Source organism: Cyanistes caeruleus, chromosome 12 (genome assembly GCF_971803275.1).
Source record: "Cyanistes caeruleus chromosome 12, bCyaCae1.hap1.1, whole genome shotgun sequence".
Taxonomy (NCBI): Eukaryota; Metazoa; Chordata; class Aves; order Passeriformes; family Paridae; genus Cyanistes; species Cyanistes caeruleus.
The window spans coordinates 13,812,425-13,840,410 of NC_141712.1; the positions used below are offsets into that span (position 1 = coordinate 13,812,425).

The following is a 27,986-nucleotide window of genomic DNA, read 5'->3' on the forward strand; positions in this document are numbered from 1 at the left end:
TCAAGCCAGTCTATGTTTTAATGGAAAAGATCAATGTCTTAACTACAAAATGTATTTACATACATAAATAAGTTACTGTAATAAAAAATAACTGTTTGAATGTCTGTCTTGCATAAATACCGTATCTGCACTTAAACTCTGATGGTCTCATCATGGAGCTTTGGTCTGTGTAATATTTCTTACCTGACAACTTAGCTACAGCACTACCATTGTAATTACTTCACCCTACAGTGGAGTAGGGGTCTGAATTAAATGCTTCTCATCCATTATCTGCCCAGTTCATGGAATCATGCCTCTGTGCAGCTGCTGCTCCTCTCCCTAAGAGGAGGCTGTTCCCACACGCATTATCCTGAACAGTGTGTTGAAGTTGTTGCTTCTTATTGCATCCCGACAAGCACTGACCACTTGTGTTTTAGGTTTGCCAACTGCAAAGAAGAAAAATAAGAAAAGGAAAAGAAAAAGAAAAGGAAAGAAAAGGAAAAAAACTCAGTTACAGAGTAAGAAGCTTGTAAAAATACTTATTTGATCCTGTTTGAAAATTTAGGGGTTTCTTTCAAATACATTTGAAACACATGATGAAACACCACCTTTTTTTTAGTACATAGATAAAATCCTTTCTTTAAAGAAGAATCCCCTGTAGCTCTGTTTTATGAGAGCTTGTTGGAAGGGGAATGCTATAAACATACAAAAAAGTACCTCCCTTCCCAAAGATCTACATGACTAATAATGCAAATAAAACAGTCCTGTTTAAGTTAGTAGTTACTTTTTTTTAAAAGCAGAATTATAAACCAAGAACTGAAGTAATTCTAAAAACATTTTTAAAGTAGTATGTTCAACAAAGTATCAATGTCTGCCTCATTCAAAAATCTGGGAACTATTTCAAACTGTTCTTTCTAGAATTGTGATCCCAGATTATACTGGACACCCACAGTTGACTGTCACACATAATTGGCTATGACTAAAGAATGAAGTTTCTACTATTTCTACTGAATTTCAGGCCAAAAAGACCTGAAGTCACGGGTGACCTCTGGGACACATCTTATGTGCCTCACTGGCAGTCTGAAACTCCTCATTGCTTTCAAAAACACAGACTTACCACGTAACCGCCCAGCCCTTTGGATTGCCTGATTCACAGCTTTCAGATTATTCAACAGCTCTGTGTGATTGTTGCAACGAATTTTGTATTGATTTATTAAATCTCTGTTCAGGTCATACAGCTCACTGTACCGTGTCTTCATGTTTTTCCTGGGGAACAATCAATCCAGTTATTTTTAGCTCTGAGGACAAGAAAGTCATTCCTGATTTGTCAATATAAAGGTGTAGCAATATACGCTTGTGTTGGCTACCACAGTCACCTGCACGTCTGCCAGCTAGAAGACAACAGACTTGTCTAGACATGTTGGTTATTTTACTAAAAAAACCTGAATAGTCTATTTTTGCAATTAGTTATCCAGCAAGACAAAGTGGAGATACCACTTTTCCCAGTGAAAGAACCACTGCCCTCCTGCTCTTCAGAGTAAAGTTCAGCATTAGCAGAAAACAGCAAATCAGAGTGAAAACCTGACACCTAACATTTCTTTCATGGTGTTCTCAAGAGTACATGCACCACAGATATATAAAGGGACCTGAGAGAACCTAAAGAACCTGACAAGGTTCAAGAAGAGCTCATGGTGTGACTGCCAAAGGTACAATTCTACATCAAAAATCATAACTAGGCAACTCTTGCATCACTCCGATGTTTTTCTGTGCTCTTTCCTGCCTGAAAAGCGAAGACTGGCCATTCTAAACCCCAAACACACAAATCAGGAAGCAATTGCTCACATGTCTCCCAGGAGCCGGGCATCTTCCGCCTGAACCAGCATGCTGCGGATGAGGTTGGAGTGTTCAGCCATGTCAGCAGTGAGCCTCTGATTCACTGCATGGTGATCATCCACCTGTCCAAGGCAAACAAGTCACGAGCAAGGGTCCTTGGCACCCTGGGCACACAGAGGTCAGGCTAAACCTCAGCCCAGTGCAGTAGGAAATAACATCCCAACCTAACCAACCAGCCTTCTTCACACTGTTCTCCTTACCCTCTCTCCCTACTTCAGGAGCAGAAGGGCCCCCAGAAAGGATGAGCATGATGACCCAAACCCTGAGCTCAGTCTCCCAGACAACATATTTACTTTATTCTAAACACCCAACTGATGGGAACCAAGGGCCTGTTCTACAGAACAAAAATAGACAGAAAGTTGAGGGTATTGCAAAGAATATACAGCAAGTCATTGTGGGCTGATTTTCACAACAGAGATAAAGCAGTTTAGAGATCCCCTCATAAATAACCCCCAGTGACTGTTTATCTGCCTACTTAGAAATGCCCAAAGCCTCCTCACCTTCACCAACACTTTCCGCAGCTCCTCAAAATATGCAGGAAAATCTGCTTCCACCTGCAAATCTTCAATGGCCAGAAAAGAGGCCATTGACTGGATAATGTCACCAGCTAGATCAATATCATCTGTGTTGATGGAAATCTGTCAGAAGGGAAAGAAAGCCCAGGCTGAAAGCAGGTCCTTTTATCAAGAAGGCATGGGCAAGCTCTACAGCTCTCAGTAGGCAAAAAGACACTGATTTCAAAGGGGCTTTTATTCAGGTTTGTAATAGAGAGGCATCTGTGCACACAGGACCAGTGAAGTTACAGGCAGCTTTGTGCCTCACATTATGTCTCCCTGAAACCATTCTGTGAGGAAGTAATTTCTCTCCCTCCTACAGATCCACAGGCTAAGAATCTTACTTCACTAACAGGCCCTGGAATTTTACCCACTGACAGTAAACAGACTCAGAAGTTTCCAAACGCAGTACTTTTTCTGCCTGTTTAGTCATCTTCACTTTTACTGCCTCATACTGGCAGTATTATACTGGTTTCACAGGGGTATCCAGGGAGGTACTCACCTCTCCACCTGACTTGATTTTGATGCAGAGCTGACCTGCATTACGAAGTGAAGTGAAGCAAACCTGAAAGGGAGCACTCTGAAACTCGGCATCCTCTGGCAGCAAGAAGCTCTGATTCAGCCACATAACAATCTTGCAAAAATAAAATTAAGAGCATCAGCCATCCCTTGTGCGGAAAGCTTCAGGAAACACACAATGTCCCTGCACATGATGTGCACCAGAACACTCTGTTCAGGGTACCCCTGAAATTTCATTTACTAAATTCCATCCCATAACCCCATGTCATGAACTTGTTAGAATGAGGAGAGTTGAATCCTTGAACCAGAGCTGAATATTCCTAAAATAATCAAATCCAACAATCAGAGACTGCTAGGAAACTGAGCCACTACTTGAGCACTGTGCTGCCTTTTTCCTGTTCTCTGCTCATTTACAAAATTCAACACTCACTACAGGTCTCCTGCTATCAGCAGGCACACAGCAAACAAGATAGTATCTGAAACACCCTCTGGTCTCAAGCATTTAGTTCCTGCAGGAATTCCTGATGCTTGGAATGTCTCAACTGAGTCATCTTTTAAAGACAGAAAAAAGCAGGGTTGACTTGAAATACAGATTCCAAAGGCCAGTAGGGCATTTCACTGCATAATTTTTCCTTTGCTATTGGAAATCTCAAGCTGATTGCAAACTCTCCATCTTTGCAAGAATTGAAACCAGGAAGAAGAGCAGAAACTCACCCTTTGTGGCCTCTCATTCATGGTACAGTTAACAAAGCTCAGGGGCTCTGTGGCCAAGTCTGGACTGCTCAGGGCATACATGGAAAAACGGGGAAGCTGTCTTGTCAACTCAAATACGTGGAACTGTGTGCTGGAAACAACCCAATGGGAAAACAGAGTTAATAACATAGCAAGGATTCACCTATTGCAATGCTTCCTGGCTCTTTTTCACCTGGGGACTGACACCCACAGTTTCCAGTTACATAATCAGCTGCTGACTGCTTCCCTGGAAGAAACACTGAAACTTGGAAATTCCGGGCTTATCATGAGGTTGTATGATTCCTCCCCATTGCTGTCATTTTCAATAATCCTTCCACTGAAGTATACTCTCTACACTAATACATTTACAATTTAACTTTATGATTGGGTATTTTCTTTACAAGTTCAGTGAAGTCTTATTAAAAGCAATAATAAAGGCAAATAGAGAAAACAGAAAGGGAATTCAGTCCCATATAGTCTTTCTGCAGTGGGTGGCTACCTCCCAAAATATGCCTCCCTGTCCAGGGAAAGAATTCTGCCTCCTCAGGCACCAACAGCTCTGGCAGATGTGAGCAAGAAGAAATCTATTTTCAAGGGTATATAAAGAGACATTTTATTTTCTATGGACAGATATTTCTATGGGAGACTGAAAAAATGTTATCTTGAAATCAAGCCTGTGTTACTTTCTATTTGCCCTGAAGCCAAATGGATTCGGGGTTACTCTATAGATTGAGAGACAAAGCTGTGGCTCCAGAGTGTTCAAGTACTCCAAGTGTTCAAGTATTCCATTCAGAGCAGCCACTATCCAGGGCCCAGCCCCTCAGGGATGACAGGATAGTCTCTTCATCTCTTGATTCCTTCCACACACCCACAGTAAGACATCTGGACAAATGTGCATTCCTTCCCTAAAGGCAGAGCCAGAACACAACAGATCACAGTGATTCCAGAGCATTTAGACTTTGTGTGGAAAAGAACTCAGTGCCACAGGTCCATCAATGTTTTCAAGAAAGCATCCCAGCTCTCCCTTCAGTAAGACAGAGAAATGAAGCACCCAGGAACTAACGGTGCACTTCCCATGGGAGAAGCATGAAACAACAGCATGAAACCACATTATTGCTGTTTCCTGGTCCCACAGTTCTGGAGACCAGCAGAGATCACACCACAAAAACTCACCTGTTTCGGTAACCCACAAAGGCTTTGATGTGCAAATCCACAGGGACATCTTTGGGTGGAGTAAGGGGAACACGAATGCAGCCTGAGAGGTTCTGGAGACTGGGGTGGATCACATGGCTCTCTCCTTCAAATATGCCCTCAGCAAAGATCAGCACAGCACGGATGATTGTGTCTTAGCAACAGGAAGAAAAAGCAGTTCCCAAATGAAAAGCTGTCCTCTGGCAACAAACCGCCACTGTTTTCAGAATTAAGCATGTTCAACTCCTTCAACATCCCTCCTCTGAATTGTTAAAATATCCCAGGTGATCAGGACAATCACATCTGGACTTGACTGCATCCTAGCATGGCTGGTGCAAGGTGAATTTGCTGTCCTGGGGTAGTTCCAGTTTTGCATGTAAAGCCAGCTGAGATGCAGCTGCTTTCATGCAATACCCTCACTAATGCAGCAGTGGGTATACAGTCAACACAAGTGCTGCAGGGATCACCAAGGCTGATTTCAGCCAAGTTAAATGTTAATTGCCTCAGAAAATAGCACACAATAAGAAACAAATTCCATCACTCTTTTCCCCTAAGACCCATCCAAGGAACACAGCTTAATTCAAAACTCTGTGAAAAGAAAGAAACCACAAAAGGGATGTTACAGACAATAAAGGGGAGACATTCAAATCACCAGCTAAATATAACTAAAAATTTGCATGACTTTACTTTAATTGAATATCAATGGTTGAAAGTTACCACTCACCATTTGTGGTGGAAATACACAACTCCACATGGGCAGACTGGCTGTCGGAGCCCAGATTAACTGAGAGGGATGTGTGGAGTTGGGTGTTTGCTGGAATTACACCTCTCTGTGCATCAGCTTCCTTCAACTGAGTGTTCAATTCAGCCTGTTACAAAATACATACACTTCAGTATCAGAATCTCAAGATTTTCTTTCAAAAACCTAGAAAACATATGCACAAGTCAGTTCTCTTTTCTTTTGGAAGAAGGTCGTGTTACAGCAATTCCCAGACACTTCCAATTAGCTATGAGTGGTGGCTGGATTAGGGATGGAGCTGTGGACACTTGGGTTACAATGTGTTTGAGAGCTTCACTATGGATGGACCTCTGTATGCAAACCTTTGCTCAAAAAACACTGAACTCAATTTTAAACACAATCTTACAGAATTCCAAGCTTCTGCCATGGTGGTCATTAGCTGTTCAAATATGAGTTGGCTCTTTCCACAGACTGTTTTTTGAAACGCTCACCATCAAGCCACAAGTGGGATTCCTACATCTTGGCAGCACTCCCAGACCTCACCCAGTGACCTGATCCTCTCACACAATCCCTCTGACTCCCAAGATGGCACTGAAAACTACAATTTTCAGTCATAAGCTAAAACACAAGACTGAAGGGAATCCAGCTCTAAACACAACTGCTCTGGCAAGAGGAGGAAGCAAAGAACGCATTAAAATACAAAAAGCAAGTTCTGAACTTGCACAAGGAGCAAGCCAAATGCAGAGGCTGGAGCCCCCAGCAGACTCACTGCATCCTGACAAGCTACAGCTCTGACTTGTCTGGACTGCCCCACAACCACTTCCCAGATTACTCTGGATTTATACCAATAGGAAGGTGTGTTTTGGCCCTACACATTCTTCAAGCAGTACCTTTGCATTTTCCTCATAATTTTTCAGTTCCAGCAGCAGATTTTGTTTCTTTTGACTAAGTTCTCGGATAAGATCCTGCTCAGCACTTGTATCCATTAGGTTCCCTTTCATTTCCTCACCTCCTGGCAGATAGCCTCGGACTGTACAAAAACAAAACATAGCCCATTTCAGCAAAGACTTCAACAGCCTGCCCAGAACTTCAGTTTCTGTGACATTACTCCCTTATACCACTTCTGCAGTTCTCATCTTCAGATAGTACTATTCAGCTGAAAACCTGAGCATTGATTTAGACCCACAGAGGCTCTCCCTTTCTTCGTGACTGGGGCAAGAGAACTGTACATTTTAAAAAAAAGAAAGGTGAATTTCCAAGCTGTCTTTAAGCTGTATTCACCTGACCAGGCATGTGCAGCACCCAGTCATTTCCAAGAGGATTCCCACTGCAATCCTTCTTTCAGGTACTTAGGCAAGTTTACAATTATGCAAAATTAATGAAATGTGTACCTGGATTTCTAGAGCTGGTCAGAGGAGTTGTTGCTGTCTGGAAGTGACTGTAAGTCACTGTTCATCAGCCAGTAAACAAGATATACCCACATTAGTTTTCCCCAAATCAAGGGATATTTCACTTCTAAGGGTAAGACTTGTTTCCCAGTAGTCCAGTGGAGCACAGAGTTATGGAAATACCTCTGTCTGTGGACAGAGGACCTGTGAACAGGTGATGAGACAACTTTCATTTTGCTCTAAGGCTGTGTGCCCTGATTGCAGCTCTGACAATGAAAGCCAGGGACAAAAATCTTTTACCTGGGAAGAATATGCTGCCTGACTGCAAATGACTGCTGTCCTGTAAAAAGTTGCGTGGAACTTGAAATCATTCAGCTTGCACACTGTCCTCTGATGAAAGGACACACTTTATTATTTCTGACTGAATCATTCATTTAAAATGAGAGCAAGACAAAAACCACTGCAACACAGGAGAACACCTCATATGAAAGGATGCTGGTCCCAAACAGAACTCTAATAACATTGTCTATATAACCCCAGCCACACTAATTACTAAGACTTAAAGGGATCTCCATCATGCCGAGGCTTGTTTACAATGGACCCATCAGAAAAGCATGATCATGTTCAGTGATACCAACCTACACAACTCTGCTAGGAAAAGGTTCTCCAGAATTGCTTACAATGCTCCCCTTCCATAAGCTTGGGAAAAAGGTTTATGAGCTGAAGCCCAAGTGCAGCAAATCCCAACAGCCTGTGATTAAGACAGACAGCAAAACACTCTGCTATTTAACAAAGACAGGCTTTTGTTTCAAATGGGTTGTGCCAGACCTGATTGTCTCAGGCCACTGACGCCAAGGAGTCGGATAATCACACCACTGTCTTTCCTGAAGCCATCCCTGTAAATTCATACTGAGCTTATTTAAATCATCTGTGATCATATTTATTTCCACTCACAATAATGAGGCCTGACTTCTTGAATGCATGGTGGGATAAATCCACCACTTCTCCAGGCTCAGGATAGCATTTTCCAGGAAACAAAGCACTGTTAACATCTAAAATTTCTAATATAAAAACTCTTCATCTGCAGAAGAAAACCAAAACACACACACCCTTAGTTCTTTAAACAGCTTTACCTACTGTAAAGCGGCCAAAGAATTAAAACATAGAAAACAAAGATTTCCTATACATTCATCTATTATAATGTAGCCTGAAGAATCAGAGTCTGTACTGAATTTCATTATCTTTGCATTAGGATGGGGTTTCTTCCATTAGACAAATGAATTTTGATGGTTTCTTGGATCATAATGAAATGTGCTGATTCTCACAAAGAAGACAATATTCAAAATCCTGTTTGCAGATAGCGTAACTCAAAATTCCCTTAGCTGCACATAAAGCAAAGGAAATTTGGCACACAAAACGTTGGAACCAAAACGATGTTTAGCTAATCTGAGATAATGTGATGTGCCTGATATTGCTGTGTATTACATTAATATCCTGAACAATGCCTTTACCTTCACCATCAATTGAGCAGCAGATCAACTGGGTGCTCCCATCCATTCTGTAATCCCCCTCCACCAGTCCTGCAATTGACGAAGCAAAGTTGTCCTTAAAGATGACTTCCCCAGTCCGGTCACTGCGTGCATCAACCTGGAACAAAAAAATAGTCCCAAGTCTCAGCAGAAGAGAAAAGCCAACTCCAAAACACATGTCATGCCATACTCTGAGCTGTTAACTGAAAGCCAGCTCTGCTCACAGAACTGCAGGTGAAGTTGCAGCTCTGCTCATCCAAACACCACACATGAAAAAAGTACTATTAAGAAATGACCTCTAGGCAGACTCTAGAAGGAGGCAGAAGTAACTTCTCTTCAGAAATGCTTCCCTAAGCTGCAAAACTAAAAAAGGAAGGAAATAAAAGGGACTGCAAGTCTGCACTGGAAAGGTTATGCACATATGATGCAGCAATGATGAGACTAAACCAGAAATAACTTTAATGCAGTATTTACAACCTCTCCTCTCAGCTGCAATCCTTGTGTGGTGAATTATTTTTATACACAAATACCACAACTTTCCATTATCTTTCATTTGTTAAGAAGGGTGAGATGGGCTCAGTTCCATGCACTGTGTATTTTCCAAAACACAGGTCACAGCATTACTCTTTCTAGGAGCTATGGACTGTTTCAGACCAACAAATTGGGTAGAGACCAGTGGAAAAGAACAGGAGCAAAGCAAGGAGAGGTTCTCTCTGTAAAAATGTTACACATCTAATCCAATGTGAGTTACAACACATCTGGGCTCCAGACTGCCAGCTTGATATGAATTTATTAAAGTGCCGCAGGCTAATGAGAGTAATAAGAGGTGTGAAGAAAAAAGCACAGCTTTACAGAAAAACCTGGCAAGCTGCATCCAGGAGAGATGTGGCAGTTAAAATAGTCATTTCTGGCAAAGGGGAATACCAAGGAAGAAGCTTGAAAGACTAAAACTGAACTGTACAGAATGCCTCTACATAAAATGAAATAATGCTTGATTAATCCTGCCACAGTCAAGACTGACGCTGCTCTCCTGTTACATAACTGCTTTGTCTTCCCTGTAGTTTGGGAACATTCAGAATACATGGCAGAGGTTTATGAGCGTGTCCTCAGGACACACCTGAATAGACACACTCAAGAACTCCAGGATGTGGCATATGATCTCTGCTGCCATGGAAACAACTTGCCACACCTTAGCAATTGACTGAGCTAAGCAGGGGAAGCAGCTTTTCTCTGATCAAGCACTTGGCACAGGACTCACCAGCCAAACTAGGTTCATTGTAATAGATCTGCAGTGCTTAGGTTTGTAAGTCTTTTTCATTTTTCAGTTTTTGTTCTTCAGATAACTTAACAGCCTTGTTCAAACACAGCCCCCATATCTGCAGCTCCTCATTTTCCCCCTGTATAAACTCACCTTTCCATTAGACCAGCCAGTGATCAACTCACACACTCCATCAGAGTTCAGGTCAAATGCATGTATGCTCATTGCTTGGTTTTTTGACTGAGGGCAGAAAAGAAAGAACAAATTAAGCTCAGATATGTTCTCTAAACTTCACATGCTTGCCACTTGCAAAACACTGGACTATGAGACTACAGAGAGTACAGAAAGGAATATAACTATGCCTCTTAACAGGAAGTTTGAGCATTACTATTTCTAAGGTCACAGACACATGTGACATCTTAGCCCTTGCACTACTAATCTAGTATATTGCTTTCAAAGAACCTGATTGTTCCCTTAAATATACTTCCATCCAAGCAAATTATTAGAACTCACAAAAACAAAGTGTAAAAAACCAAATCCTCTAGGAAAAAAAGTATCAAGGCCTCAACACTGTCATAAAATTAAGACTACTGAGGACAAACATGAGTCTCTTCCTGCCACCTCTTGAGGAATCTTCTTATTACTATCCAATATACTATTCTGTATTATATTAAGAATATTAAAATGAGCATCAGGAAAGGCTCTTGCCAAACTGATTTGCTGCAGCAGGAAATTGCTACTGATGAGAAAAAAATAACCTTAAACACAGACAATGCAAGATTTAAATTTCTGAAAAACAGTTTATTGATTCAACCAGGGGATTTTCTAACATGAACTCAAATATCTCTTGTTTAGCTGAAGAATCCCTAGTTGTATGGTTGTATCCCCATTGTTTAAACCACCACCAACAGCCCAAAAGTACTACAGGAACCAACCTGGTATTTTATATGAATGTATAAGAAAAGGTAGATTTTGTAAGAACAAAATTACATTAAGTTCTGTGCTCAGCAAAGTTCACCTAAGGGTAACATCAGAATGACCTGAAATTAGATACCAAGTTTCCTGGCAGTCTTCAAGCTTCCAGTGATGATACTCCAACAATGGACTAACCTTAATCCTCCAGTAGCGTGCTGTCTTGTTGTAAACTCCGACGGTGCCATTGGCAAGAGCGTAGCCAAAGCGACTGCCATACATGGGGCTAAGTGCAGTGACAGTCTGGTGGGGAAAGGAGGGAGACAGAGGATACAGGAGTGAGAACTTGGGTAACTTCAATAGCAGGGAACAGGTCATGGAAAATTCACCATATGAATCCTACATTTCTTAAATGGTAAGTCTGTTGTAGGAAGCATTGAATACTGAAGTAACTACTTTTAAGAATGAGTCTGAAATCACTGAAGGCCTTGTAGGATTTCCTCACACAAGCTGTGCTGCCAGTGTTAGGACACACTTCAGCAAGGATTGCAGAACTGCCCTCAAACTGTGTACTTTGACCAACTATTTCCTACCACAGGCAGCAAAACAACTGCTCATAGGATTCCTGTGGTCATCAGTGCTAACACACTATCATTGAGAAACTACACACAATATTCCCTAAGCTTAAGGAGCTGATGATGCCAAAGGTTCAACTTGCCTGGGTTAGGAAAGCCCCGGAGACATTACTGGTAGAAAATCTTACCAGTAAAATAAAAATTAAAAACTCCCACAGTTGGATTTCTTTGGAACACAACTGGAACACCAGGCTAGGTGTCCTACCTGAATTAGCTCTGGGGAAAGACCTGAGAGTCATAACCTGGCTTGCTTCTCACCCCTTTAAAGACCCACTCCTCATTGAGCTAAGGTTCTCAGGGCTCGGAAATGCGGGTTTTTCCACACACTGAGACTCAAGATTTTAATGTCAGGAGGAACAATTGCAATAATCTGTCTGGTCTTCTGTACAGTGTAGCACAGGAGACTTCCTTCAATTAAATTCTTCCCCAACTTCTTATTTAAACTCATCTGACTGTGCTCTTTGGATGTTTTACCACAAAACTGTTTCCAAACCCTCTATCCGTTCCTCCACAATCTTCTGAAGAGTCTTTCCTAAGTATCAAACAAAATTAGAAGTACCTAGTATGGACAGAAGACCACAGCAACAGTCAGAAACTCAAAGGTAACAATAACAGCTCAGCTTCACCAGAATAAGTGATTAAACACAGAAAATGAAAACTATCCAAGATTTCCAAACCAAAAAATGTACAAAAACACTGTTCCCCGAATTTATCTTCCTAAAAAGAAAGGTTTAGGTTCAGCTGTGTCCTTTTATATTAGAACAGTAGAATTGTAACAGGCTTCCTATGACTACAGGTATGAATATAAAACAATTCCACTGAGGATCTGGAAATAAATAATATTTGAGAGTGACAAACTTTTAGTATCCCTTTAACTACAAATACCTAATGACCAGACTAGCCACTGCAGAGAGAGCAGGACATATTATAGGCCCAGTTCTAATTGTAGTGATAGCAACAACCTCCTTTTCCAGAAGAGTGCCTGCTGGCTTTGTCTTTTATAGCTCTTCATAAGTGGTTTATTAGCTAAGCCTTTTAGTCCCATCTTGGGCAGCGGGGAGGCCTCAGACCTTTAAGGACAAAAGTCTGTGACCTTACTCTACCTTGAGTCCAGAAGGGCCATGAAAAGACTGAGAACACTTCTAAATGCAGTGATAAGGACATTTTACTCCCTTCCTAAAAACCAAAATTAGTGGGCATCTTCTTTCCATTCCTAAGCTAAACACCTACATCTTCTATTTATCCCTCTATAAATATATTTGCCCCATACCTTACTTTAGTCACCATAGCTCTTTTCATAGCCAGTGTGTAACTCCAATTGCAATATAATCTTCCAGTTTTGCCTGGGAATCCCCCTTCTACCCTGCCATGCACTGTCTGGATATATACACAGGGACAAGTTACATCATCATGACTGCATCAAAAACATTTGAGGAAAACTGTAAAAGACATCCTTTTACTCAGAGGACACTAGGAGCTTCAACTACAACCTGGCAACCTTAATTACACTTGCACAGGGTCCTGTCAGCCAAGAATAGTCACTTTTCTCAGTGGGGTGAAAGGTTTGTAAATAAACAAAGCAAAAAGCCCCCTGCATAATGAAAGACATAATTTCTGCAGCTCTAGCAGAACAGATACTGTGCCAAATAGTTAAGTAAGTACTTAACTACACAATAAATCTGAACCAGAGTAGCTTTAGAGTACACAACACTTACAGCTCTGTCAGCAACTACAACAAACATTAGCCAGAAATAATTTACCTCTGTCTCTGACATTTCTGCCACAATCTCATCCTCTTTAAACACGCGGATGTCAAAATCTTCAGAGCCAACAAGAAGCTGAAAAAAAAATAGTGTTCCTTAAAAATAATTATTCAAGCTAAGGAAGCAAGCACCAGGATCCAGAGGACATATGAATATTTCAAGTCCAGCAATGAAGAGCTTTTAACAGATCTATGAAATGTTGCCAGTGTTGCACTGAAGATCCCTCACTTTAAAAAACCAACTGACCAAACACACATGGAAAAAACTAAGACAAACAAACAAACAAACCCAAATGAATTCAAGTATCAACCATCTCTGCTCCTTCAACCTAAGTGGTGGCTGCCACTACTGCAATGTAGGAATAAAATTGGCTTTATCTTGATGTAAATTACTATATCAACAGGCATTAAATTGGATCCTCTGCATCCTCACTCCTTAGTATTTCTTACATTTTAGTTCTTTTCCTGTTTCCTAGTTCACCAGTAGAAGGCATTAACTGGAAAGGAGCCCAGTGGAAAATTTCGTAACGAAGATGGTGACAATTGTCAGGTTCTCTTTCACAAATTGAGAAACCAAGAAAAAGATCTGCTCAGTGCTTTGTCCATACAGTCATCCATCAAATCAATGACAATCAGAATTACAAATCAAAGCCTAAAACCTGTTAGTACTTTTCCCCACTGAAACCCATGAGTCTTTCATCTTTACCTGGCAAAAGAGATACAAATCCATAATAAAGCTGGATTTTTAAAAATATTAAAGGCTTTTTTTCTTCCAAAGTAAAGATGCTTCAGATTATGTCAACCTAAATCACGCCAAGCTAAGTCTACTGCAGGTACTGAAATAATTTGCAACAATTAACATATTTAAGAAGCACAGATTTCTTGACCAAGTTGCAACCACCAGCAAAAGGCAACCAGATAAAAGTATATAATCTTGAAACAATTATAGTGATGCTGTATTTTCCAGAGGTGTCTAGATTTTTTTTTTATTAGTTTGATTCACCACATCCACCTCATTGACTTTCATTCCACTGGACAGAAATTTGAAAGAGAAAGTCAAAGTTCTGCCCCACAAGTCTTTTGCAAGATGACAGAAAGTAACCATCAATCTAAAAATCCTGAGGAAGGCAGTGACAAGTTAGCTCTGTTAGCTACTAAAAGTATATTCATACAATTTCAAAAGCAGTCAATTTTAAATGTAAACATGGCTTTACTGGGGAAGAAAGAACAGAAATTAAGCTAACACAGTAATTTACCAGGTAAGACACAAAGTGATAATTTAGGAAGCTGCTTCTGTGCATTTTCTCAGAACTTCAGTTTTAAACCAGAGGCAGTTTCACAAAAGCCACAAATAAAAGTAAATAAATAAGTAAAGACCCTTTAAAATCACCTAGATAATTAAGATCAAAAACAACCCTGAAAACATCTCAGTAAATGCAAGCTGGGGTAACTAGCCCAGCAAGTTAGTCGGATATTGTATCCAGCTCGACTCAGCTCAAAGTAGCACTAGATGACAGCAACCACAGAGAATATAGCAGAAAAATATAGCAAAACCCACTTAAAAGCACAAGTGCAAACCATTTGCAATTAGTGCTATAGATCAGTTTCCTGGTTTCTGAATCCTTACACACTGTCTCAAATTTCTATAGACACCTCCCAGCACATTAAAAAAATACAAAGAGGAGCTGGGCAGAAATTGATTTAAAAACCTGAACCACTTCACTTCCTGAAGATCCCAATCAAGCAGGGTCTGCGTCAGTTTAGTGCTTATAAAAAAACACATGAAAACTGTTGAGGCCCTTTGCACATCACAACTGGATATTCCAAACAAGGATTTTTCAGAAACTAAATGAAGAAGCTCAAATAATTATGTTTAAAGTCTTAAGACAGATGACAAAAGTAAGTATTTTTAGCATAATTATTTAACTTCATATTGATTTGCATCTGACGTATACTAGGAAGCCATTACTCTTCTTAAAGATTCATATTTAGAAGCACAGTTGCTCATTTGGGATGAAGAAACATTTCCAAAAGAGAATGCCACACAAATTCACAACTTCACCCATCTCTTGCAGCCTGCATGATTAGAATGGCAGCTTTTTCCTACTGTTTGTCTCACATCGTTATCAGCAAGATGTGTGTTACAAATTATTGTCATTTTAGATCAGCAAACAAAGAGTATTTCATTTCCACACGTCACTATAAGGAAACAGAAGGGCTGGATATGAAGACATTTCTCGATGCTAGCAAGTGTAAGTGAAGCTTTTCAAAAGAATAGCTTTTTATAAGTTCACTTTTACATGTAAGCTTGCAAGTTGTTTCTCTGAAATTTAAAAGAGTTCATAACCATATTCAAGAAATACCACTGAAAGAGATGCCTTGCCAACTGATGATCACAGGCACTTCATTGTATTGCTCCTGGCGTAAAGAAAAATGAGAAACATTAACTGGTGATGTAAGTCAGTTGTACTTGATAAGCTGAGGTTTTTTTAATTATCATTTCACTACAAGACCACAAGAACAGCTGAATTCATGTGTAAATGGTTACAAACCTCAGTTTTCCCATCATCATCAAAGTCACACAGTGCTAGGGAACGAACATTGTCTCCAGTAACCTGAAAGGAGAAGGACAGTACTCAGTGATGGTCATAGCTCAGAAGCTGAATTATTTTTATTATCTCAACTGTAACAGAACAATTGACACAACCAGTGTTAAAGCAACATCTGAGTGCACTGAATACATATCCAAAATACAGTTTAAGGCCTGAGATAAATTAAGAACAATCAACATCTAAATTAATAGCTATCATATTAAAAAAAAAATAAATAAAGATGATTTAGGGCCATTGAAAGAATCTTCTATTAACACCAAAACTATTATGAGTGTCCTTACTGTCCAGAAACGGTCATTTCCTTCATAATCAAAGCCCTGCAGGGCACAGTTTCCACCAATAATAGCAAGTGGGGGTGAAATATCTCCCAGCTTTCCCAGAACTATTGCATTGGCTCCATCTGAAACCTACAGAGAGGCATTAAAGGAAAAAGAAACAGCAAACAAGAATACATCAGAGTACACAAATGAAGAAGAGAGCTTCCAACATTATCACTGTCAGTTTAGCTGAGCTCTGAATGCCGATATTTTTTTTTTAATTTGGTCTTGCTAGGTGATGTGACATATGAATGCAATGTATATCTGTATGTGTGAGAGTAAATTTTCACGTATTAATTTTGGAATACTGCAGATATTCTACAGACAAAATATTCTGAATACAGCAGTAGGAATAATGTATAGCACAGACACATAATTGACAAAGTAATGTGAAAGCTGTAATCTTTACAATTCAAAGAAACAGAAAATGATGGCAATACTAAAAAAAGCAGACAGTTAAATCAACTTGCCTCTCTGTAAAACAAATCTGAGTTGTTATACACATCATAAGCCAATAAATTAGTCTGTGTTCCAACCAGAAGACAATCATAACCCAGCTGAGGGTTCAGCATCCCCGAAGTCAGACAAGTGATCCCTTGATTAATGTTCAGAAGAGAAATGTCTGAATCTTGGTTACTTTGCACCATTCGGTTTGTGTATGTTCTCTGTCCTCGGGCATGAGGATTGTGAATAAAAACCTGTAGAAACAAAGATATAAATATTAATACAACACATGTATCTGTTTGTATACAAACACTAAAGACTATTGTTTGCATAATAACTGGGATGGGGAACCTAAATGAGGACAAAAGACTGGGCGTTTTACTGACAACAGTATTTCTCACAGTCATTCTTTAAACTATACTAGAAAAAGGGAAATGGCAGAAAAACCAGTGCTCTGACCAGTGGAGTTGCAACATCATTGTTTCATTTGTTTCTGAAAATGACAACTGACAAGTCTTCAAAGTAAGGCAAAAATAGGAAACCAAAGGGAGCAACAACAAATAAAACAAATTACCTCCAGTTGGCAGCAGTATTTGCAAAACACCCCATTTAGGAAAATTTACCTGGTACATATCTGTAACCTCCATCTGTAGGTGAACATGGTTAGTTTTAAAAGGATGAACAATAAATATGGTTTTACTCTCTCTGACCAATGCTCAGTCACTGTAATTGCCTGGAGCTAAGTCAGCTCAACAGTTTGCTTTTTGGCTGTGCAGTCTGTCCCTCAGACAAGCCCTTGCTCTGTGTTGTTCCTGAAAGTGCCAAAATAAAATGAATAATGCTGGGAAACATCACAGACGAACCCTGCTTGTATTTACAACCTAAGTGCCTCTGTGGGTTTATGCTTCAACCTATGCTTTATTAGTCAGGTTGCACTTAATCCTGTTTTGTTTATGTTTTTAATTCAGAGTACACAGGATGCTCTCTCTTCCCGTCAGACTGTTTGTACATCAGCCACAGAAACCTCAGCCCCGTTATCAGCACAGAGCTTGGTTTGTAACAGTGCCAAGGCTCACTGCTCTGAGAACTGTACGATAAAACCCGTGGCTTCAAAAAATCCCGTTTTCTGCTGGAAAACGTGAGTTTCCTCAGCGACTTGGGTTTGTAAAGTGATTCAGGCTGGAAGAAGCCACAGAAGTCACCCAATTCAACCTCCTGCTCCAACAGGGTCCCCCAGAGCGTGTTACTCCAGATTGCCTAGACAGCTTTTGAACCTCCCCAGGGCTGGAGAATCCAGAGCCTCTTTGGGCACCTCTGCTACTGCTCGACTTCATCACCAGCTGTTAATGTTCGCAAGCTCCCTGCGGCAGCACAGCGAGGCTTCAGCATCGCGTCCCCGTGCCCGCACGCCGCTCGGGTGCCTAGGCCGGGGGCCTGCGGAGGGCGAAGGGCACCAGCCCCCAGCTCCCGGCTCAGCTCAGCCTGGCTCACCCCCTGGAGCTGGAGGGGTTCAGCGCGGTTTCCGCGGCGCCCGCCGGGGCTGCTCGGCCGCGCCAGGCCGCGCCGCAGCCGCCGAGGCTGCTCCTGCCCCGTTACCTTGCCCGCCTGCGTGGCGGCCGCCAGGCAGGGGTGCGTCCCGTCGTACCGGCCCAGCGCCACCATGCGGGGCAGGATCTTGTGGTTGAGCTTCAGCGTGAACACGGGCACCAACATGATGGGCGAGGGGCCGCGGGGCGGGGCGGGGCACTCCGGGGGAAGCCGGGCCTGGCCGGGCCGCGGGGCCGCGGCGGACGCGGATCCGCCGGCACCGGCACCGGCACCGCTTGCGCGCAGGCGCCGCGTCAGCGGGAGGGGCGCGGCCTGAGGGGCGGCCGCGGGGGGGCGCTGTGGGGCCGGGCCGGGGGGGGTGAGCTGAGGGGGACCGGGGGCAGTGGGGGGCAATGGCGGGGGATCGGGGACAGCGGGGGAGATGGGACGAGGGAGATGGGCAGTGGAACTGGGGGCAGTGGGGGAGATGGGACCGGGGACAATGGGGGAGACCGGGGACAACTGGGGGAGATGGGAGCAGAGGAGCAGTTGGTGAAGTAGCGGGGGGAGCAGCTGGGGGAGATGGGGTAGGACTGGGGGCAGTTGCAAAGTCAGGGCAGCTGGGGGCCAAGTGAAGTGTAGGATGGAGGAGGTCGGGGGCACTCACAGAGATACGGGGAGGCAGGAGATGTTAGGGTGCATCTGGGAGAGCTGGGGGTGTGGGATTAGGGGGCCGGGAGGGCAAATGCAGAGGTCGGAAGAGCTGAGAGGCAGCTTGGGATGCAGGGGGCAGTTGGAGGTGTCAAACTAAGGGAGACATTTGTAGAGGTCAGGAAAACTGGGGGAGTATCTGGAGGTACTGGGGGGCAACCGGGAACAGGAGGATAGAGGCAATTGCCCAGTTGCCCCCCTGGGCAGCTGCAGTGGCTTCCAAAACCCACATTGCCATCTCAGTCCCAGATTCTCTGCAGGGTCAGCACCCAGCTGGGGCCAAAGGCTGTCCCCTCCCAATCCCCAGCACCTTCACCTCACCCTTTGCTTCCTGCTAGCTGCCATACACACCCTTACTCACACCTTGCCAGGAGTATCCCCAACTGAGAGATCTCCGAGCCAGTAAAACCCAACCTAGAGTTACAATGTCCTATGAAGCCAAAAGCACAGCCTCAGAACACCATTACTACTGCTTTGTGGGATTATGCGCTGGATCCTACAGAATCCAGCCACGGGGGCACTGGGAGGAGGTTGGAGATGAGGAGAACAGAGGGCAAATCCTCACGGAGCCACAGTGTAAATACTGATGCTGGTCCCCATCCTGATTTTGGTATACAGACCCTCATGGGTCTCCTTGCAGTGCCCACTCCCTGCCCAGACACAGGTTAGACAACCTGGCTCAAGGTCATGACTTTATAAATTCTTTAATTATTTTAGGTTTAAGAAATATTTTAACATGACAAGCCTCAAGGGGTAAATGGACAGTGCTCTCTGACAGTGCCTGAATCCATCACCTGCACTGGGACATTATCACACACAGCTGAGCAAGAAGCAGGTTTGGAAAAATAGCTGAATCTGTGCCTCAAACCAGTGGCCTTCCTTCCCTGCAAAGGCCACTGGTTTGAGGCAAAGATTCATTTATTTCTAGGAGAGCTGGCAGACACATCCCAGTTGGCATTTCCTTGTGCGTTGGCCGAGCCCTGGCCGGCAACAGCATCCCTGCCCCGCATGCGAAGGAGGGCTCTAAAAAGCAGCACTCGAGCAGGGATCACGCGATCCTGAATGTGAAAACCTCCCTTTTCTCCTTTTATAATTGTTCTTACCAAGGTTCTCTGGCACCTCTATCAATGTGCCATTATACTTGTGGATAACAAGGCAACAATCGTGTGCAGCATGTTAAGGAGGGTGTTTTTTCCCCTCTGTGGTTCTGTCTGGGGTGAGCGTGGGTGTCAGTGCCAGCCGTGCTGTGGGTCACACCTCCCTCGTGCTGGTTTGGGTACCAGAGCACAAAGGCAAAGCACTGGCGTGAACTCAGGCACGCAATGGGGTGTTGCTCTAGCAAACACTGTTGTCCTCGCAGGGAAAATCACAGAATTCTAGAATGGTTTGGCTTGGAAAGGACATTAAAAATCATCCAGTTCCAATCCCTGTGCCATGGGTGGGGACAAAATCCCAGCTCCTCTCCTAGCAGTGCTGAACATTGCTCTGCCAGGCTTTTCAAACCCAACCAAGCAAAATGGGGGGAAAACTGAGCTTAGAGGCCTTTTTAAGCTAGTAAAATTGTAAATAGATGGAAATTTCAACTTCTTGCTAAATATGTATGATTTGAGCTGTAAATATTATTTTGAATCACTAATTATGGTATTGGGTTTGGCATGTCTGCAACACAGTTAAATTACAGCTGCCACTTTGAATCAGCTGGCTCTGAAACTCTTAATATTGAAATTGTGGCTTCTAGCACTCATTTCTCTTTGTTTGAAAGGCCCATAATCTAAAAAATTAAATTAAATGTATTTATTTTATAAATAAAATAATAAAACATAATAACATTTATTTACATCCAAAGGTACAGCATCCTGAGCAGTGCTCAGGACAGGGATCCTTCCCTTTTGCCATATTTACAAGGGGGGAAATCCCATAAAATCCATACTAAGCCCCTGGGTTTCCCTGCTGCACAGACAGGGGCTGCTTTGCAGCCAGGATTAGTGTGACTGTAGTTGAGGGATTATTCAGCTTCTTTGCTAGAGCACAGGTCTTAAAATCCAGCAAGAGCTCCTACTAACATAATTGATATACTATAATCATTTAATATAACATTGCTTAAGCCACTATGATTTAATATAATACATATTGCATAATAAAATACATAATAAATTAGATCTAGATCTAGATATAGATTATATGATCAAACATGCTTGGTGTGGGTTGCTGGCTTTCTTGGCAGGTTGCTTGTAGAAGCTGGACCTGACAGCAGAACAGGTATGAGGATTGTCATACACCCAGAAGCTGTTTCTTGGAATAGACTTCAATTGAAACCAAAAATTCACTATGCCTTTATCTGCCTGGCAGAGAAATGCTGAGCAGCACTCATATATTGAGTTTGGGAAAATGTTGGCAAAAGTAACCATCCCCATCCTTCGAGGAGGGGGATAATATGGCTGGAGGGAGTGGGGAGGGATGAGCAATTGCATCTGCACACTTAAGTACTCCATAAAATGAGGAATGAGCCTGTCTGCAGGGGCTTTTCTTTTCCACCATCCCAGGTCTGCTGCCCCAGCTGGAGCAGCTTTTCTCCCCCCACATCCCATGGCCATTCCTGGGATGGGAGACACTTTTGGATGGGGATGTAAAGAGCTATTGTGCCAGATCCTGCCTCTACAGCTACGCTGCTCTCAGGGGAGGCAGGATCCAGCACAGCAGCTGTGTGAATCATTCCCAGGATAGACAATAAGGATCTCTGGATCTCAAGAGCAAGGCTATAAAGACATCAAGGAAAATATCACATCTTTTTATTTCACACCTTTTATAGTGAGGGGGCTGATGTTTTTTTTGCAAACTCAGGCAAGTGTGTACTTGACATCCCAGGGAATTACTCATCCCCTCTACTCTTGGCTTCTAATTAGCAGCTAAAGGGGAATATAATAATTAAATATGCCCAAGGTAACGATACTTGGAAACTTTGGGTCACGTTTCAGCCAGGGGAGGCGGCAAGTAGTTGGAGCAGGTGAGTTTGAAGTCTGTGGGAACCTGAAATACACAAAAGGGAAGGAAAGATGTAAGGAAAAAAAAACCAAAAACAAAGAAAAAGAAGAAAACCCAAACTGTACACTGGGAAAGCATTAGATTGTTGAATTAAAATGATGCCTAGAGTTAAGGTGATGCTTACAGCCTGTCATGCAGTTGCCAGCAGTGTTGGGCAAAGTGAGGGACACCTGGCAAACCCCTTTCTCAGAAGAGTATGCAGTAATGCTGGGCAGCCCCTGACCCACTGGTTTTCTGCTCTCACAGGTGGGGGACAAGGTAAATTCAAGCATTTTTATTTCCCAGCCAAAGCTTTGTTGGTCCTCATCCCCTTCCTTCCCTTGGGGGCTGCAATTCAACCCTCATTAGACCTCGAAGTAATTCCCATTAACATTTATGAGAATTTCATGATCAAAAGAAGAATCAGCCCTTTCATCTTTGAGACATGCCCCAACACACATCACCTGGCCCCAGAAGCCCGTCCTGCCAGGCAGGAGCTCCCACCTTGTGCTGGGGTCTCTCAGGATGCACACTGCAAAACTGGCAGGAACTTTGCAAGGTCAGTTCACCCTCCTGGACCCAGTTCATGGCATCAATTCAGCATTTCTTCCTTTCCCTTCTTCCTAAAAAGCAGTAATTAGCAAATCCCCACCCTCTCCTCACTGCTTTTTCAAGGGGAAGGTGATATTGATAGCTCTGTTCCAGATAAGAAATAAGGAGAAAGGGCCAAGCCCTTGCCTGGAGCCGTAGGATGAGCCGGCAGTTGAGCCCGACTCATAATCCCGGCTTTGGGAGTCCCAGCCCTAGCGCAGCCGGCTGGGTCACAAGGCGGCTCCCAAAGAGCCCACATCAAAGTGTGCTGCCGGCTTGTGAAAGCGTCCCAGGATTGCACGCTGTGCAATTCCTGCTTAATGGAAATCTGCCCGTCCCCTTCCCACTGCCAGCGGGCCCTCGCTGAAGGTGCCTTCCTATGGTTACAGACGTGATGTGGGCCAGCAAGTCCCCAAGGAGGGCATTTCCCCAGGAAAATGGGACATGTCACGTCTTTGCTGATGGCTGATATTGGAGAAGCACTAACTGGGATGTATCTTCCTAAAGCTGCCATCAAGGTGCAGCTTCCCAGGAAGATGCGAGGAGAGAGAACAGACAATGAGCTTAGCTAATGTCTGCCACTGAGAGCAGAACAAGTCTTTGCCCCAGTTTTCTGGGAAAAAGAAAGAAATCCTCACAGCCTGAGGTCACCCCACTGATCTGGTTTCACTCCCAAATGTTTCCAAGGTTTTGCCTATGCACTTGGGGAGTGGTTGGGAATGGCTTCCCAGGGCAGACAAGGGGTGATTCATCCTCTTCCTCCTCTGCCAAAGGGCTGGCAAGCGCCAGCAAAATAAAACTACGTCAGCACCTATTTCCCATGTTTCAAACACTTGTTTATAATCAGCAAACAATAACCTGAGATTCGGATCAAAGCCAACCCTGCTTTCTAAGCAGCAATCACTCCAAGGGCTTCCTGCTGGCTTTCAGCACTTGTGCGTGCTGGGTGTTTGCAGGGTACTAAAATATTTTTTATTTTCTCTTTTTGGGTTTTAAAGACTGGTCACAGGTGGGATACAGTTCCATGTACCTCTGGCAGCTGAGCCCAGGCCAACCGTGGCTCTCCTGCCCAGAGACCAACACAAAGAGGCAGCTGGAGCAGGCAGAGCTGATCTGCCCTTGCTGCTGCTGCAGTGTCAGGGGCACCCCTGGGTACCCTCCATCAGCATCCTACCTGGCAAGCAGTAGGCAATGGTGAGGGCCATGGTACCCCCAGGGACTGTTCCCCAGGAGCTTGGTGCTGTGCCCACACGGGGTTCACAGCTCCCTGCATCCCTGCCCGCAGTCTGTACCCACTGATCCATGGTGCTTTGCCAGCAGAGCCCCCTGGCTGCCTGGGATGTTGTATCTGGGTGAAAGAGGGGTCACCAAACCCATCACTGCTCCAGAGGGGATGACGAGCCCAGAGCAAGCACTTTGGGGGACATACGCCATGAGAAGCGGACTTGTAGCAGTCTGCAGGGTCTCCTGAAGGTGATGTGCTGCACCACGGGCAGCTGGAGGCTAATGCTGGTCCATTATGCGCCTCTGTGTGCCCACAGGTGACTGGAGCCACATGTCCTTCAGCAGAGAGTCAGGCAGACCCGTGCCAGCTCACCTCCACGGGATCTGGCTGCTGTGCCTCTCTCCTCGCCTGCCTGGCACCAGACTTGAGTCTCTGCCAGTCATTAGCACCAGCCCTGACACCATCCTGTGGCTTTCAGCAATCATCTGTAAGCACCCCAGGTGTCACAGGAACAGGTGCCTCCACAACACTGTCCTGAAAGCTGCCAGCTTCTCTTCTTTCTAGGGAGCCCTGTCCCTGGCATGCCCATGGTGACGCTCAGCCATCACCATCCCCCAGGTGAACATCACCTCCAGCTCTGCCTGGAGCACTGGAGCATCACATGCTGGCTCACCCCTGTTAATCTGCCTGGCAATCTCGGGGTAATTGTCACAGACATGGCTGAGGAATCCCACTCAGGGGACATGAGAGCCAAGGGGTACAGCTCTGGTGTGGCAGAGGTTGGTGAATAAATTCTGTGCAGGGATCCTGCCTGTGTTGCTCGGCTCTGGAGAGCAGCATCAGGCCCACTTAAAGGATGAAGAACCCCAGACAAATGGAGGGCAGGGGCCAGAAGGCAAACTGAGGCTGGCAAGACCTTGTCAGGGGGGTTATTTAAACAGCAGAAAGGTGTCCCCAGCTCATCACTGTCACCCCAATCACAGATTGCTTCTGGAGGTGGTCTGATTGGTGTGTGTCTGCCTGATATCCCACTATTTCAGACCAATCCCAAATTAATTATAGAATGTATCCCAAATCAATTACAAAATAGACCAGGAGCAGTGTAAGATCTACCAAAGTCCTGACTCCCAGTCCTACATAACCTGCAAGATGCTTTTTTTCCTTCATGCAGAGATGAAAGAAGGTAAAAAGGGCTAGGGTCTGACTGAGAACAGATGCTGGAGAGCTTTTCCTGCACCCTGTCCTTTCATGGCAGAGATTGTTCTCTCCCTTTCATGTGGGCTTCACCTTCCTCCCCCTAGGCTAGAGGAGAGGGACCACTTTGGAGTAGCTACCTATCCCTGTATCCTCAGGCCACCAGCAGCTGGGACAAGAGCCAATTTTTGCCTTGGTGGCCAAAGGAAGGTACAACAGATGCAACAGTGATATTGCTGTTCCCCATTAATCCATCACGACATGGCAGGAAGCATTTCCCTGGGCATATTACTGCACCACAGGAGTGCTTGGCTGATTACCTCAGCCAAGGAGCAGAGCAAATGCAAGATCCTGAGGAGATGTTGCCCCTCTGTCATGACACCAACACAGTACTGGGCTGTAGCCAGGGTGGCAGGTGAACATTTGCACATGTGTTTCCCATGTTTATGTTTCCCCACTCCCACAGGAACAATAACTCTTGGCACATGGCTGGTCCCTGACATCATCTCCTGCCATCACACCCCAGTGCATCAGCAGCAGTGTGACAGTCACACGGCCACAGGGCTGGCATGTCAGGGCACCGACAAGCTGCTCCAGGGTGGAGGAGTTGAGGAAGGGGCCCATTGCCTCTGCCTTTCTTAGGCTTTTCCATACTGATTTCCCACACTGGCCTGGAGAGGCTGGAGGAGACGCTGAGTTGGGGTGCTGGCAATGCTCCTCATCAGGTAACCCAACAAGTTCCCAACAAGCCCAGACAGCTGAGTGGTAAAAATACTCCCTGGGCCCCTGTTTTGGCTGGATTAGCATCGACAAACTGCCTCAGCCAGGTACCTCAGGCAAAAGCCCAGCTGGGATAAAACCCCAAGGCAAAGGAGTCTCAGAGCAGGGGCCAGCCAGGATGGGGCATCACTGACACCAAGGAGCACACAGAAACACAGGAATGAGGAGGGATGCTCCATGGCTGACAATGCCTCCTGCACATGAAGTAGAATGTACCCACACCAAAAATTTCAGCAAGCATCCCAAACCCTCACTGCGCTTTCGAGTGGGTGGGTAAAACCCGCTGAAGGAGTTGACCAGGGTGATGGCAGCTCGCCTGCCACTCTCCTCCCCTGCACACCCAGGTAATGGCACACGGAAATTAATTCAGAAGAGTGGGATGGAGCACAGCAGCCAGGAAGGAGACAAGGCCCCGAGGTGCCATGCACGGCGCCGAGGGGACGTGGGTGCCACTGTCCCGGGGCACTGGGAGGGCACGGCAGGCTCTGGCCAGGCCAGTCCAGCTTGTTGCTACTCCTGCTTGCGGGGAGGGTGTAGGAACCGGAGGACAGGGTCTCAAGCAGGGACTGAGTCCCTGTCACCTCATGGTGCCAGCTCCCCATCACCCTACTGTGCCAGCTCTGTGAGGAGGGGACTGAGAATTCCCAGCAGTGGTTGATTAGGCAGGGTGGACAGGCACTTCCTGGATTAATGTATCCCCCAAATCAGATTGATTTTGGCATCAATCAATCAATCAATCAATCAGTCAATCAATCAAGGGCTGTACTGTGGGGGCTCCCTGGGTGCACCCCCTCTGTCCCCAGCCCCGTCGAGTGCAGCAACACTCCTCAGACAGGTGATGAGACCTGGCCGCTCTCTGCACCCCTTCCAGCATCTCAGCAGAGAGGGGTGGTCACCCCGGCAGCCCTCCCTGCTGCCACAGCAGCCCGGGGAGGGGGCGTGGGGGCTGCGGGAGCCTCAGGCCCCGCTGCCCGGGGAGTGAATCAGCAGCGCCCGGGGCAGGAGCCGCGCCGAGCCGTGCGCAGGCTGCAGGGGCGGAGGTTTTGCACTCGCTCTCGCCTGGCCAAGGATAAATAGGAGGCGGCGGCGAGTCCTGCCAAAGCTTCTTCCCGCCGCCCAACGCGTCCGACAGCCCGCACCCAGCCCAGCCAGACATGGACTCTCAGGATTGCCCTTGTGCCACAGGTAAGGCAGCGCTTCCTTCCATCCCGGGGGGCAGCGGGAGCCCCCCGCATCCCAGCGGGAACACCGGCGCTCCCGCACCCAGCCTCCACCGCCATTCCCCACCTTCTGTCTCGGGAGAGGGCAGCAGCTGAAGTCCTCTCCCAGCACTGCGGTGTCACACTGCGAGCATCTCACTGGAAAGCGGCTGGGAATTCTGCTCTGAGAGGGGCTGAAGCATCGGTGGATGCTCGGAGGGGAGGAAGTGCTGTTCCCCGCGGATGTCTGGGTTTTTGGTATGCTCTCCCACCACCACTTCCCAACCTCTTTTTCTCCTTTTCTTCACGTTTTAGGTGGCACCTGCACCTGCGGAGACAACTGCAAATGCAAAAACTGCAAATGCACATCGTGTAAAAAAGGTAAGAAGGATCTCTGAGCACCCGGGGGAAACACTCAGGGGGTTTTCACGACATTCGTGTATGCACTGAATCAAATCAGTCTTAGCATTGCCAGTGGCAAGTTTATTCCTCACATATGGCTTTTTTCCCCCAAAGGAGCACAGTGCAAATCCCACCACCTCTGCAGGCAATACAAGTCACTCAGTACCACCTGAACCTGAGCATTCCCCTCAATAGCATCTCAGGCTCAGCACAAGGGGATGCTGGGATGGAAACCGGCACTGGGATTACTTCTGGGTGCTCCCGATGCTATATGCCAAGAGGGTGTGCAAAGAGACGGACTGGGGGAATCCTGGTGAGCCCCCAGGAGTTCCACACTTTCCCCCTGCCTCTCAAGTGCCAGCCCTGGCTGCACGAACACCCTGAAAAACACTGCCAAGAATGTGGATGCTGCTAAAAGGGAATGACATGAATACATGGGAGGTCTCCAAAACAGTGAGAGCCCCTGAGCTCCAGCCTGAGACTTCCCAAGAATATCCTTTAATTTTATTTATTTATTTTTTGTCTCTCCCACAGGCTGCTGCTCCTGCTGCCCAGCTGGATGTGCCAAGTGTGCACAGGGCTGCGTCTGCAAGGGGCCCCCCTCTGCCAAGTGCAGCTGCTGCAAATAGGGGACCCCTGGCTGCACATCTGGGGGGCCAAAGAAGAATAACCTTATTGTGTATGTTGGTTGTCTTTTTTTATATATGTGTTCAGATTTCTTTAGTGTTTGTCACTTTGACATGTAATAAGCTACCTAAATAAAGTGATATGTATATAAAGGCCCATAAGGAACTTGGCACTTCTGTTGGGTGCGGCATTTTCCCTGGGGAGCGGGAGGACAGTGCATGTGGGAGGTCATGGCAAAGAGCCTG

At 45.2% G+C, this 27,986-nt stretch overlaps 2 protein-coding genes across 3 annotated transcripts; one reads left to right on the forward strand and one right to left on the reverse strand.

Annotated features, from left to right (window-relative positions):
* BBS2 (Bardet-Biedl syndrome 2) lies at positions 1 to 27,032 on the reverse strand. 2 transcript variants are annotated; one of them, XM_086847570.1, is made up of 17 exons: positions 26,801 to 27,032; positions 16,491 to 16,718; positions 15,985 to 16,110; positions 15,644 to 15,706; positions 13,090 to 13,167; positions 10,893 to 10,997; positions 9,936 to 10,022; positions 8,507 to 8,642; positions 6,498 to 6,637; positions 5,593 to 5,737; positions 4,851 to 5,022; positions 3,660 to 3,789; positions 2,929 to 3,060; positions 2,373 to 2,510; positions 1,822 to 1,934; positions 1,097 to 1,245; positions 1 to 425 (listed from the first exon to the last, which is right to left on the reverse strand). In XM_086847570.1, exons 2-17 carry the CDS (start codon positions 16,665 to 16,667, stop codon positions 319 to 321), a joined length of 1,998 nt encoding a protein of 665 aa, XP_086703696.1. In that variant the 5' UTR covers positions 16,668 to 16,718; positions 26,801 to 27,032; the 3' UTR covers positions 1 to 318. The 2 variants fall into 2 exon arrangements, with proteins under 2 accessions (XP_086703696.1, XP_086703695.1); XM_086847569.1 differs by lacking the exon at positions 26,801 to 27,032 and adding an exon at positions 18,061 to 18,319.
* Positions 26,442 to 27,902, forward strand: LOC147650860 (metallothionein-1). The gene is made up of 3 exons (XM_086847576.1): positions 26,442 to 26,698; positions 27,028 to 27,093; positions 27,649 to 27,902. The coding sequence occupies exons 1-3, from the start codon at positions 26,668 to 26,670 to the stop codon at positions 27,741 to 27,743; spliced, it is 192 nt and encodes a 63-aa protein (XP_086703702.1). The 5' UTR covers positions 26,442 to 26,667; the 3' UTR covers positions 27,744 to 27,902.
* The last annotated feature ends 84 nt before the right edge of the window (positions 27,903 to 27,986 follow it).

Excerpts from the sequence above, each read along its gene's own strand:
- BBS2 (XM_086847569.1), bottom strand. The coding sequence starts at position 18,177 with ATGTTGGTGCCCGTGTTCACGCTGAAGCTCAACCACAAGATCCTGCCC. Across the intron at positions 16,111-16,490 it reads CAGATTTGTTTTACAGAGAG|GTTTCAGATGGAGCCAATGC; the intron begins GCAAGTTGATTT and ends GCCTCTCTGTAG. Across the intron at positions 10,023-10,892 it reads CACGCTACTGGAGGATTAAG|TCAAAAAACCAAGCAATGAG; the intron begins GTTAGTCCATTG and ends TTCTGCCCTCAG.
- LOC147650860 (XM_086847576.1), top strand. The coding sequence starts at position 26,668 with ATGGACTCTCAGGATTGCCCTTGTGCCACAG. Across the intron at positions 26,699-27,027 it reads GGATTGCCCTTGTGCCACAG|GTGGCACCTGCACCTGCGGA; the intron begins GTAAGGCAGCGC and ends TTCACGTTTTAG. Across the intron at positions 27,094-27,648 it reads ATGCACATCGTGTAAAAAAG|GCTGCTGCTCCTGCTGCCCA; the intron begins GTAAGAAGGATC and ends TCTCTCCCACAG.